Consider the following 13,992-nt stretch of genomic DNA (forward strand, 5'->3'; position numbering starts at 1 on the left):
GCAGTCCAAATGATGAGAGTTTAGTAAGGCTTTGTGCCAGACTCGGTCAAAAGCTTTGGAGATATTGAGTGCAATTACTTGGGATTCACCGAATTTCTCCATGGTGTTTGTCCAGTGATGAGTGATGTACGAGAGTAGATCTCCTGTTGAACGGTTTTGACGGAAACCGTACTGGTGGTCGCTTAATAGCCGGGTACCTTCAAGGTAGATTAGGAGTTGAGAGTTGATGATTTTCTCCATTACTTTAGGATAGGACTGAAGTGAGCAAGATAGGGCAGTAGTTAGATGGCAATGATTTGTCACCCTTTTTATGAATGGGTTGAATATAGGCCAGTTTCCAGGTTTGGGGATATATACCGGTGGAGTAAGAGAGTGTGTACAGGTGACATAGGATAGGAGTCAGTTCCGATGCACAGACCAACAGGATAATTGGGGGAATGCTGTCAGAGCCAGGAGACTTTTTTGTGTCTAATTTAGACAACAGGTTTGTGATGTCTGTTTGGCAAAAGGATACAGGGGGCATTGTATGTTGGACAGTTGGAATGACTGGGGGTGGGGGGGCTTTTGCCATTGTCTGTGATGTGTGCATTGGAGACAAAGTGTGATGCCAGTGGGTAATATTGCTATTGAGCCATCTGGGTATGATAGAGGTGGAAATAGTGTAGGGCAAAAGTTATGGCCAACTCCCTTGGCAAGAGACCAAAAGGCATGGCTGCCATTTGGAGAGGCTGCAAGATTCCTGCTTTTGGCCTGTTCAAATTCTGTTTTGGAAGTATTGATAATTTTCTTGCATTTGTTTCGGGCTTCAGTATAGGCATTGAATGAGGATGGGGTTCTTTGATTTGAGCCAGTTGTGGTATGACTGATTTTTCATTTGTACAGCCTTGGCACATTTTTTGGAGAACCAGGGTTTAGTTAGGGGATGGCAGGTCTCAGTAGTGTGGGGAATATATGTTTTCATGCCAGTGAGAATCACTTTTGTGATGCGTTCAGTGCATATGTTTGGACTGTCATACCAAATCTTAAAATCCTTAACACTCCTTGCACACTCCCTGCAGTTGAATAAACCTCCCATGATAAGTCTGCTGACTCCATGGAGGATGTAATAATAATAATAATCTACTGATGTAAAGTGACAATGGAGAAAGAAATAAATCACATATATTAATTGCTAGACAATCCATGAGCATGCTGCTTTGTTACCATTGTAATACCTTTTATAATATTGTAAACATTCAGCTATCCAGAATTGGCTTCCTAGAAACCTTAGATCCACAGAAACAAAGATAGACCATCATATTACTTGGTGTGCAATAATTATAATACTAAAAATAAATTAATTCATTTTATAGAGTAGATTTTTTACATGGAGAATTGTCAGTGAATGGAATGCATTACCCAAATTTGTTATTAATGCAAGGAGTGTTAAGGATTTTAAGATTTGGTATGACAGATTTATTGTCAGTTGAATAAACCTCCCATGATAAGTCTGCTGACTCCATGGAGGGTGTAATAATAATAATAATCTACTGATGTAAAGTGACAATGGAGAAAGAAATAAATCACATATATTAATTGCTAGACAATCCATGAGCATGCTGCTTTGTTACCATTTCTAACAACATCTGAAAAAAATTTATATTAGTTAGTGATGAGTTTATTCAACAAACATATCAAGTGATGGTAATTATGAAGCAAAATGTGATCCTTTAAGAAGCATAATTACAAGTACCTGTTAAACATTCATATTTAATTACCAAAGCTTCATAGGATCTAGAAATAGTTGTTTTAATTAGCAGATCAGAATTACATATTAATTAAAACAAAGGCACAAAAACATTTATTCATATAGTAGTGCTGCCTTACCTTAACATTATTCATATTAAGTATATTTCTACAGTCATCCATGTACTGTTTTAGATCCTTTTCCTGAATAAGAAAAACTGTATTAGTAGTTTGTATGCACAAGCAATTTATATTACATTAATAAGATAAATGCTAGAATAATGTTCATCAGGAAGAGTGATTGTTGCTCTTTTGTAGAAAGATTTTCCACTTGGCTACAAAGTAAATTACTTCAATAAAGGTGAAAACTGGTCTGGATAGTGATCCTTCCTTCCTTAATGCATAGCATTATACATGTCTAAGAGGATATGTGCTTTGCATTATGGGATACTAAGGCAATCGATGTGAAGTCATCAGCATCTTATATACAAGTAGCCTGGTCATGTGAAGATACTTTAAACATAAGCTTTTCATGTTTACACTTGGATATAAAAGAAAATTTTTTTTGGAAAGTCTAATTTACTTTGTACCCAAGTAGAAAATCTTTCTACAATTATCTCTGATCTAGAGTATTTTAATAAATAAAGTGATAGACCTTTTATTTGAGAAATAGATGACCTCTATTTCTCAAATAAAAGTATTACTTGTATTTGAGAAATAGATGACCTCTGCATTAATTCAACTTTAGTATCTTCCTGAGTCTGGCTCCCATTGATGAGACCTCAAGGTCAAAATCAGTCTTCTCTTAATTTTAGCATTATGCACATCTGAAAGGAAGTGTACTCTGAATTATGGAATACTAAGGTAATTGATGTGAAGTCATCAGCCTCTATATACAAGTAGCCTAATCATTAAGATGCTTCATGCATAAACTTTGCTCACACTTCGGTAAAGGCTTAAAAAGAATATAATTTCTTGGCAAGTATAATGTTATGTTTAAACAAACACATGTAATAACCACAGTAATAAGTTTTAATAAGTAATATTTCATCCTAAATATCTTAGGACATCATCAGTACAGTTAATTCAAACAATACTAGGAATAACATACAGTTAGGGCACATGACTACAAAGGAATCCCAACATGCATGCAGTAGCGTGTTATAGAATTAAATTAAAATAGATCTGGAGGGGAAAAAAAATAGATTACATTAAAAATAAGATAACATATATAAAAAATTATTTTACACAATTTTGTATGACAATTTCCCATACTTTAGGTATAGCAAGAACATTATTATGGTTCAGATTTGGTCTGTGAAGTAGGGCTTCAGCATTTTCTTTATATAAACGTTCATGTTTATATAAAGATCTATGTAGAAGTTTGGTCTTTTTCCAATGGATCTTATGGTTTGGGTTTTCAAATCAGTGTTGTGCGAGGCTAGATTTCTGCGGTTTGATAAGACAGATATGGTCTTGATGTTCCGATATGCGTTTATGAACAGATCTACCTATCTGTCCATAGTAAGAAAATTTACAAGAGCATGAAACATCATCAGATAGGTAGATAAACCTAACAGGGGGCACCATGAGAAGGTGAGGATTGGATATTAGATCAGAAGCCCTGATCAGTTTTCATTCCTTTAAAGGCTATCTTGAAACACATCCCAACTCAACATCACCAGAGTTCAAGATCGGTATTATCAACATAAGCCTGAATGGCAAAGAAATGGAACTAGTAGAAGATTGGATAAGTACCAGATCAACATAATAGGTGTGATTGAAACAAAAAAGACTAAAACTGGCAAGATCTTTCTAAGCAATAAATACAAAATGTTATATTCAGGCAATAACAATCTGGAAAAAGGAGCAGCTATAGTATTCAACACAAAATATGAGGCTAATCTTCTAGAATGGCAGGAAATATAAAGTAGAGTGATGTGAGCAAATATCAGAATGGGGAACTGGACAATGTGACTTATTTGTGCCTATGATCCCATAAAAGGTTCTACTAAGGCAGAATTGGAATAATTTTTTGAGGCTTTAGAGAAAGCAACTAATACAATGAAAAAGGAAAAGTTGGTCTCTGTTGGAGATCTACAAAGCAGAGTAAGAAATAAATGTCAGAAATACAGAAATATTTTGGGAAAATTTGGAGAAAAGAGCCAAACTAATAATAATGGCATATAACTGCTGGATTTCTGTTCAGAACATGGACTGGTTATTACCAACACAAATGTTATAAATTCACATGGAGAGAAGAGGCAAGGAATAAGAAAATTCTCATTGACTATGTTATTGTTGATATTGATGTTTTCTCACTGGTGCAGGACACTAGAGCATACAGAGGATTTGAAATTGGAAGTAACCACCATTTAATCTTGAGCAGGATAAAACTGAATTTCATATTGAAAAGAAAAACATGTAAGAAAGTTCAAAGTGAATAAAAGTTGAGCAGCTCTCAGATGTGAACTGTAGACTAAAATATACAAACATTATTTAAGAAAAAATGAAGGAGTTTGAGAGCAGGAACCAAACCTTGGAGATTCAGTGGCAAGTCCAGAAGAAAACGTGTGATTCAGCCAGAGAGGCATGAAGTGAGGTTGTCTGCAAGGATAGCAAAATCAGAACTCCATGGTGAACTGAGGAAATTAAAGAGGCAGTGAAGGAAAAGAAGAAAGCATATTGAAAGTTCATGGCAAATAAGTCAGCTTGTACTCTTAGAGATACAGACACAAATGTAAGAAAGCTAAACACTGTAAAACTAGCTAAACAAAAGCCATGGAAGACCTTGGTGAGAACACAGAAAATAATTATGAAGAAGGTGGCAAGATATTCTGGAAGTTGATTAAGAAGCTCAGAAATAGAGGAAAAAATGCTGTAAAAGGAATTAGAGGTGATAAAGGTGACATGAAAACTGGAGAAAAAGATATCCTTAAAGTATGGAGTAATTATTCGAAAAATTGCTAAATGAAACGATCAGTGACAGCACAGTGGTAAAAAACACTGACCAGGCATGCAATCAGGAATACATATCGATATCTGAGTCCATCAAAAGCTGGAATGTAGAAAGGCAGCGGGAGTAGATGATATTCGACCAGAAATGCTCAAGTATGGAGTTATAAAAGTCTTACAGTGGCTGCACTGCATAGTTAAGAAGGCCTGAACTTAGGGATGAATTCCAGATGAATGGAGTAAAGCTCTCATAGTACCCATATATAAAAAGAGAAATAAAACTGAAAGTGAGAATTACAGAGATATTTCCCTACTGAGTGTTCCAGGTAAGATTTATGCAAGTATACTTGAGAAGGATCGGAAGAGAAGCTTGGTGAAAAACAAGTTGGATTCAGGCTAAATAGAGATTGTCAGGATCAGATTTTCACTTTATGACAAATAGTTGAGAAATCGTGGGAATATAACGAAGATCTGTATTTAAGTTTTGTAGACCAGCAAAAGGCATATGAAAAGGTGCCAAGAAAAAAAAAAGCTATTCAAAATACTACAGTTATGTGGTGTCAATGGGGCATTATATCAAGCAATACTTAGTCTTTGTTTGAAGGAAGTACAAGAAGATGGTTTGATGGAATGAGTGACGCTCTGTCATTCATTATCTATATGGATCATACTATGAAGGAAAGCAGCATTAAACAAGTTATCAAAATTGGAGATGTTAATCTCAGCTCTTTACTTTATGCAAATGATGTTTACTTTTAAATAAATCCAGTACAAGTCTGAAAGATTCCATGACTAAATCGAATAACTGTTGTAATAAATTTGGTAAGAAAATCAGCAATAACAAGACAAGCACAATGAAAATAAGCAGAATCATGAAAACATCAACTGCATTGTGAATGGAGAACCTATAGAATAAGTAAAACATTTCAGCTACTTCTCTTCTTCTCTTCCGTCTAAGACGGGATGAGTCTTCTCTTGAGCAGGATCTTCCAGTCTTCTCTATTCCTTGCTGTTCGAAAAAGTTCCTTACATGTTCTGCATCCCGAGATGTTCTTTATTAATTTCAGCCAGGTAATTCTTGGTCTTCCGGGTCTTCTTTTTTCAGTTGGAAAAGTATTGATTAGGACGTTAGGAAGTCTGTCTGCGTTCATGCGTACAGTGTGTCTAAACCATCTCAGTTGTTGTTTTCTAATTTTTTCTATTATTGTCTTTTTATACAATAGTTCTTGTCTGACTGTGATGTTTGTTTTCTTTTCTATCCAACTTGTTCTATTTATTTTTCTTAAAAATTTCATTTCAAATGCCAGCAGTTTTTTCTCCTCTCTTTTTTTTTAACTGTCCACGCTTCTGCTCCATAGATGACTGTTGGTATAATTATTGCTTCATATAATTTGATTTTGGCTTGCTTAGATATCTTGTTTGTTTTCCAGATTTTCTGTAATTTTCCCATGGTGGTCCATCCTATCGCTATTCTGTGTTTGATTGTTTTGAGTTCATCTATTGTTTCTGTTAGTTTTGATCCAAGGTATATGAAGTTGTCTACTTGTTCTATTTGTTCTTCGTTTAGGGTGGCTGAGATGGTAGTTCTGTTCCTCCCTATTTTCATCACTATTGTCTTTTGTACATTTATTGTTATGTCATATGTTTTACAGGTTTCGTTTAGCTTGTTGATCAATTTTTGTAGTTCATTTGGGGTTCTTGCAAGAAGGACGAGATCATCTGCATATTTGATATTATTTATGTTTAAACCATTGACATTGATTCCAGGCTTGTCTATTGCCTTCTTTACAACTTCTTCTAGATATATGTTGAATAGGCATGGGGATAATGGGCATCCTTGCATTACTCCTTTTTGAATCTCTATGGGTTCTCTTGTGAGTGTGTCCTTTTTAATTATTGCATTTGTCTTAGAGTAATATTTTATCAGAAGCTGTATTATATATTTCTCTATTGCTTTTTCTAGTAGAATTTTAAGAAGGATTTCTCTGTTGATGTTATCGAAAGCTTGTTTAAAGTCCACAAAACAACAATATAGTTCTTTATGGTCTTCCCAGCTGAGCTCTGCTAGTTGGTGCAATGCGAAAATTTGGTCTATTGTTGAATAGTTTCCTCGGAAACCAGCTTGTTCTATGCCTATCATTTCTTCATAGGTGTTTTTTAATCTATTTTGTATAATTCTTGTGAATATTTTATAGGTGTGAGGGAGTAAATTGATTGGTCTGTAATTTCTGCAGTCTCTTTTGTCTCCTTTCTTGTATATTGGGATGATCTTTCCAGTTCTCCAGTCATCTGGGATCTCTCCTGTTTGTAGTATTTTATTGAATAGGGTTGTTAAATATTCTATTGATATGCTGCCTCCATATGACCACAGTTCAGTAGGGATAGTATCAATGCCTGGTGCTTTATTGTTTTTCATCTGTTTTATTGCATATCTAACTTCTTGTAAAATTTTTGGGTGATCATTATTTTCTTCTATTGTTGGCATTGTAGTTTTGTTTCCTTGGTGGAAGATAGTCTTAAAATGGTTTGACCAGATTTTTCTTATATATTCAATATTCCCGGTTTCAGTCATCTTGTTGTTTATCATTGTTACTGCTTTTGCTGAGAATTTCTTTGTAATTTCTCTTACAGTATCATGGAAGACTTTTAGGTTGTTTTGTTGGTATGCTTCTTGGCATTTCTTAGCTTTTTCTTCTAACCATTTTTCTTTGGCTTTTTTGCATACGTTATCAACTTTATTTTTTAGTGCTCTGTATTTTTCTCTATTCTCTACATTGTTTTGTTGGTTCACAAGTATCTTGGCCTCTCTTTTCTCTTCTATGGTAGCTATGATTTCATGGGTTATCCACTGTTTGTTTATTTTGGGTTTGGAACCAAGAGTGTCTTTTGCAATTGATAACACTGTTTCTTTTCCTTCTTCCCAGTATTTTCCGCTGTTCTGGAAGATGGAGGGTTTTAATTTCAAGCACATCTGTTCTAAAAATCGACTTCTGCTTGAGCTATCTTTTAGTTTTGATAGGTTGATGTTTTCTTCTTTTCTGATATTATTTTTCCTGTTGAATTTTATCTTCACTTTGGCAGTTAATATTTCGTGGTCAGTGTCAAAATCAAAACTTCTTAATGTTCGTACATTATTTACTGATCTTTTCCATTGTTTGTTTATGATGATATAGTCTATGCAGTTCTTTATATTACCATCTGGGGATGTCCATGTATATTTATTAGGTCGTTGATAGAACAATGTGTTTGTAATCATTAGATCGTTTGCTTTACAGAAGTGGAGTAATTGTTCTTCTCTGTCGTTAAGCTCTCCGTATCCAAATTTCCCCATCACATCTTTTTTGTCTGCTGTGAACTGTCCTATTTTAGCATTAAAATCTCCCATCATGAGTTCTCTATTTTGGGGATTATCTATTTCCTGTTGTAGTTCTTCATAGAAATTTTCTATTTCTTCCTCTGAATGGTTACTGTCTGGTGCATATATTTGGATTATTTTAATTGTTTGACCTTTTTCTTTTGCTTGAAGTTTGGCTGTTATTATTCTAGGAGACACTGGGTTTATTTCAATTACTGAGTGTGTAAGTTTCTTTTCAATTAATAATGCAACTCCTTCTCTGTGTATGTTATCTTTTCTTCCTGAGAAGTACAGTCTTCCTTCTGGTAAATCCATGAATCCATCTCCACACCAATGTGTCCCTGATAAACCTAAAATACTCCATTTCAGTCTTTTTAAATTTTCCTGGACTAATTGCAATTTTCCAGGTCAGTATAGTGATCTTTTGTTGAGAGTGGCTACATGTTTCACATCCTTGGCTGACCACATTGCTGATTTCTCACCTACTCTATGTGGTCTTCGAGTAGGCACGTTGGTTGTACCATATGCAGTATCACTATCTCGGTTTGTAGACTTTCTCCTACTCATGAAAGTTACTGGCATAATAATGTAACCAGCTTGCCATGCCTCTGCTACATCCTTTGGTCCACAGCTCTTTATTCTTTATTCAGAGCAACCCATTTGGGTTTCCCCCATCTGCCACCCGGGGGACGTGCCTGGCAGGAGTGTGGTCTCCCCCAAGTCAGCTACTTAGGCACAATTTTCAGTGAAGATGGTAAATTAAATATGGAAATAGGCAAAGAATCAACAAAGCTGGTATGGTGGAAAGTCAACTGAATAAATTTATATGGAATCTGAGAGAAATTAGTCAAAACACAAAATTAGCTATATACAAGACAGTGTTCAAACCAATTTTAACTTATGGATCTGAGAGCTGGGTTAGAAATGAGACACTTAACCAAAGACCACAGGTATGAGAGTCCTGAGAAAGATTAAGGATGTTTACAGATGACAATAAAAAAAAAAAATCAGCTAACGCCTTTTTATTCCCGTATACGGGGCATAGGCGAGGCCATTTAGCCCTATCTAACTTTTGGAGACTGAGTGGGCAGTTCAATCTCCACTGGTACCAATCAGAGATAGATGGCCCAAGGCTATCACTAATTAAGCGGTACACAGTGAAGAGAGACGGCTCAAATGTGCCGCCATCTCATGGACCCTAACCCTAACACAATATATTTAATGTCTGAAATAATGTGGGTTCTACGGTCAATTTTCTTGAGTTTACAGGATGAAAAACCCGAGTTTCCGGGAGGGAAAACCCACTTGCCCGTGCCAGAGATTGACTAACTTGGGAACCGGTCGAAAAAAGGCTTAGAAAAATTTCCTCTAGTCGCCGACTAGACTCGAAACCAAGTCTTCCTTCATGCGGCCAAGTGCTGTGGTGTGCAAACGGCACATCCGCTGAGCTACACAGAATCTCAGATGACAATATCATATTAAAAATGAGGATATTAGGAAAGAACTTCACACTGTTAGCATCCAGGAATGTGTTAGCAGAGCTAATCTCAGGTGATTTGGTCACTTAAATAGAATGGGAGAGGAAAGATTAGCAAAACAAGTGTTCTCTGCAGGTTGAAAGTAAAAAAAAAAAGATCCAGAGGAAGACCAAGATATAGGTGGATTGATACAGTAAAAAGTGCTTAGAAGACAGAAATACAAGATCTGATAATGTTGGAGTCTTGACAGATAACAGATTGATTTGAAGGAAAATTATTGATAGGAAGTTAGTAATGATGTAAGTTTTTCATGTATACTATCATAATAACCTCTACACCCTGAGAGGGTACATGTCAGGAATTTGATGATGAGGAGGAAGAATATTGCAAAAATAGTGAAGGTAATACAGAGGACTGCTGCAATACTGAGGACAATAACTAGTAAAAATAAGAATGGAAGAGTGATGATTTTATTGTATAAAGCCCTGATCAGATACGTCTGGATTACTACACTCAGATTTGGTTATTGGGATTTGAAATAATCTTGGAGAAGGTACAGAAGCAGATATCAGGACTGTAAAAAGTTAGTTATGGGGAAGACTGAGGACATGCAAACTGTAGATTGGTGGATAGACGAAGAATACATGATATGAATGAGACATTTAAATTGCTGATTGGGATTTACAGGATTGACAACAGGGAGATTTGTCATATGGTAGAACAAAGGGACCATCCCTGGAAGTTGCAAAGGGAAGTGATAAGAGAGTGAGCCACTTCTCACTCTCTAATTGGCTTTTTTTTTTTTTATATATGGATAGTGGGTGGAACATGTTACCTGATAGAGTAGTGAGAGTGGTGAATGAGTTTAAGGAAGATGAGCATGATTCCATATAGGTCTTGAATGATAATGAATTGCCGGCCTGGCTGGTCGAGTGATTAGCGTATCCGCTCTCCAGCCAAAGGCTGGGGGTTCGAATCCCTCAATGGGCATGGATGTTTGTGAAGCTGTGGAAAAACTAGTGGTCGTGATCGGTGGTAGATAGGCATTGGTGGATTGAGTGGTGGACACAGGTGCCCTCCCTCGATGAGTCTTCGGACTCCCTGGAGGTGTCAAATAAAAATAAAAATAAAAATAATAATAATTAATAATATCAGCCATTATGTATGTTTTGAGAAAGTGCAAGAGAAAAGACATAGCCACTAACCAGGATGTTTAATTAATGTACTGGCAGGATTCCAGAAGAAGCATGTTAATGTCATATGTTCTTCACATTTTTTTTTTTTTTTTGCAAGAGACATGGAGGATCCTGTCACACCAAGATCTCCAGATAAGTTTGGTACTTAAATAACTGCCTAGAACTATGTACAAAATGTGATTTTTTTTTGTTTGTTTTATACTGTGTACTACTAAAAATACTGTTTAACTGTTATTCATTTATTCAATTGTTGAATAGCATTTAATTAATTTATTTATATAATATTGTTTGAATTTCTTAACATCGCATAAAATCAAATTAAATCAAAATGAAAAAATAGAAAAAAATTATAAATACTTTTCATTTTAATATTTCTTTTTTTTTTCAAATCTAAAATAATGCTTACCAAATATTCAAACACTAAAGTGAGCGATTTTTCTGTATGGACGATATCATGTAACGTGACTATATTATTGTGCTTCAAATCTTTCAGGAGGGATACTGAAAATAAAAACAAAATTCAAATTATTATAAAGAGATAAGCAAAGCTTTTATGATATGGAGCATAGATTAGAATGTGTCTTTTAACTACAATTCTATTTTTTAAATTAAAATAAAATAAAAATTTAATGAGATGATCATATATATATATATATATATATATATATATATATATTTCCTAGAAATTTGCATAGAAAAACAGAAATCTGTCTTTATGTGTTTCATAGATTTTGAAAAAGCATTCGACAAAGTCAGACACACTAACTTAATAGAAGTCCTTCAACAAATAAGGCTAGACGAACAAGACATAAGACTAATAACAAATCTGTATTGGAATCAGTCAGCTACCGTTCAATTAGACAACATTACCACCAGTGATATTAACATCAAAAGAGGAGTGAGACAAGGATGTGTGCTCTCACCACTCCTGTTCAACATATACGCAGAGGTAATCTTTAAAAAAGCATTGGAAGAATGTCCAGAGGGAATCACAATAAATGGAAAGATTGTTAACAACCTACGATATGCAGATGACACCGTGCTAATTGCAGATAACATTATGGATCTCCAAAAACTCATTGACAGAGTATACATAGAAAGCCAAAGAATGGGAATAAATATAAACATCAACAAGACAAAATACATGATCATCAGCAAACATCCAGCCTCATCAATGAAACTGACACTCAATGGGAAAAATATTGATCAAGTGTCAAGATATAAAAATCTTGGTTGTTGGCTTAATGAACGGTGGGATCCAGAAATAGATATAAAGACAAGGATTGAAGTTGCGCAGCAGTCCTTCATGAAAATGAGAATACTATTCTGCAATAAAGACCTAAACATGGAAGTCAGATGCCGAATGCTGAAATGTTACGTGTGGTCTATTCTGCTCTATGGAGTTGAAACATGGACGTTGAAGGCGACAACCATCAAGAAAATCGAAGCCTTTGAGATGTGGCTATACAGAAGAATGCTAAAGATATCATGGACAGAAAAAATTACCAATGAAGAGGTCTTAAAATCCATTGGCAAAGCTAAACATCTTGTACAAATAATCAAGAAACGAAAAACATCATATCTTGGCCACATCATGAGAAACAGCAAATACCAACTTCTACAAACTATTTTGGTAGGAAGAATTGATGGCAAAGGAACTAGAGGAAGAAAAAGAATATCATGGTTTGACAACATCAAGATGTGGACAGGAAAGAGCAGTGCACAACTGCTCAGATTAGCACAAGACCGCAGTTTGTTCGCCAAGATGGTCGCTGACCTTCGATAGAAGATAGCACAATAAGAAGAAGAAGATATATTTCCTACCTTTGTTGTGCTTTTGGCAATAATGATCTTTGAAATATGGAGTGGAGATTACAGAGTGTGATGAATGAATATTATATTAGTGATAGGTAAAATAATAAGATAGAGCTCTATTGTGTTTTAAAATTAAACAGATATGAATAAAGGAGTTAAAAGTATAAAAATAATAGGATACTATTAAAAGATATGAATAAATCTGATAATGAATGATGTGATACGATTAGTAAATACACTAAAAATTAAAGATGCCAAGAAATTATATTCTTGGTTTCATCTTTTATCCAAGTATAAGCAAACATTATGGTATATGCATTATGGGAAGGGCACTTCACATGCAAACTTCGTTTGCTTACACTTGGATAAAGTATAAAACCAAGAATATCATTTCTTGGCATCTTTACTTTATAGTATAACCAAGTAAAAAAAAAACGTTCAACATCTATCTCTAATTCAGAGTATTTTAGTAATAAGCTGTGACACCTTTTGACTACCTGTATATGGAAATATGACTTGTGCATATTTCCATATTTCAACCTTGGTATCACTTCTGGGTCTGGGTCTCACTCATGTGCCCTAACGTTGAAATGGTCACTGCATTGAGATATGAGAGACTCTGCTCGGGGGTAGGTTTTCGCCTGTCTCTGAGTAGTGCCACCGCTGAGTTTATGGCTCTGCTCAGTGGTGGGGTGAGCCTACCACTGGGCAGAGCCACTGCTGAGGATTCCTCTCCATGGCAGAGTGGGCCTATCACTGAGTGGAACCACTGCAGAGTAAAATGATCCTTTGGGTTGCTCCCACTTGATGAATTTAGAGTGATCTGAGGGAATGCCTGAGTTTTTGGAGCCTTCCCTTCACTTATATAGTGAAATTTGTATGGGTAGTGGCCTTTCCCATTTCCCATAATGCATAGCATTATACATGTCCATAAGGATATGTGTTTTGCATTATGGAATACTAAGGCAATTGATATGAAGTCATCAACCTCTATATACAAGTAGTCCAGTCGTGAAGTTACTTCGCATGCAAAATTTGTTTGCTTACACTTGGATAAAGGATTAAACCAAGAATATAATTTCTTGGCATCTTTAATTTATAGTATAACCAAGTGGAAAAACTTGCAATAAATAGTAAATACACTATAAAACTTATAAAATTTTAAAAAAAAATGAAAAATATTAAAAGATTAAAACTAGAATGTAAAAACTGTAAATAAGAAAAGAATGAAGGCCTTGAAAGTAAAACATAAAAATATATGATAAAAGATGAAATCAATTTACAGGGTAAAGATAATATAAAGTATTCAAATTATTATTTATTTATATCTTTCTATGATATGTGTGCAGAAGTAAAATGGTGAATTAAACAATCACCATCCATCTGTTTTATGCTTAATTAAACTGCACAACGACTCATCTAGTTTTAATCTGTAGGAATTCAAAACGTAATGAGAGCTTGAAATCAT

At 35.0% G+C, this 13,992-nt stretch overlaps 1 protein-coding gene across 3 annotated transcripts in view; it reads right to left on the bottom strand.

The window, feature by feature from the left end:
- Nucleotides 1-13,992, bottom strand: part of LOC150108373 (cyclin-dependent kinase 17-like) — a 248,506-nt gene that overhangs the window by 86,071 nt on the left and 148,443 nt on the right. For all 3 annotated transcript variants that reach the window (XM_090390722.1, XM_090390723.1, XM_090390721.1), the window contains exons 6-7: nt 11,116-11,210; nt 1,867-1,929 (exon numbers count right to left, since the gene is read on the bottom strand). In XM_090390722.1, coding sequence (XP_090246848.1) covers nt 1,867-1,929; nt 11,116-11,210 — 158 coding nt within the window. The remainder of the gene's footprint in view (nt 1-1,866; nt 1,930-11,115; nt 11,211-13,992) is intronic.

This window comes from Typopeltis vanoorti, chromosome 3 (assembly GCF_054136105.1).
Source record: "Typopeltis vanoorti isolate ZY-2024b chromosome 3, IOZ_Tvanoo_1.0, whole genome shotgun sequence".
In the NCBI taxonomy this organism is placed as follows: domain Eukaryota; kingdom Metazoa; phylum Arthropoda; class Arachnida; order Uropygi; family Thelyphonidae; genus Typopeltis; species Typopeltis vanoorti.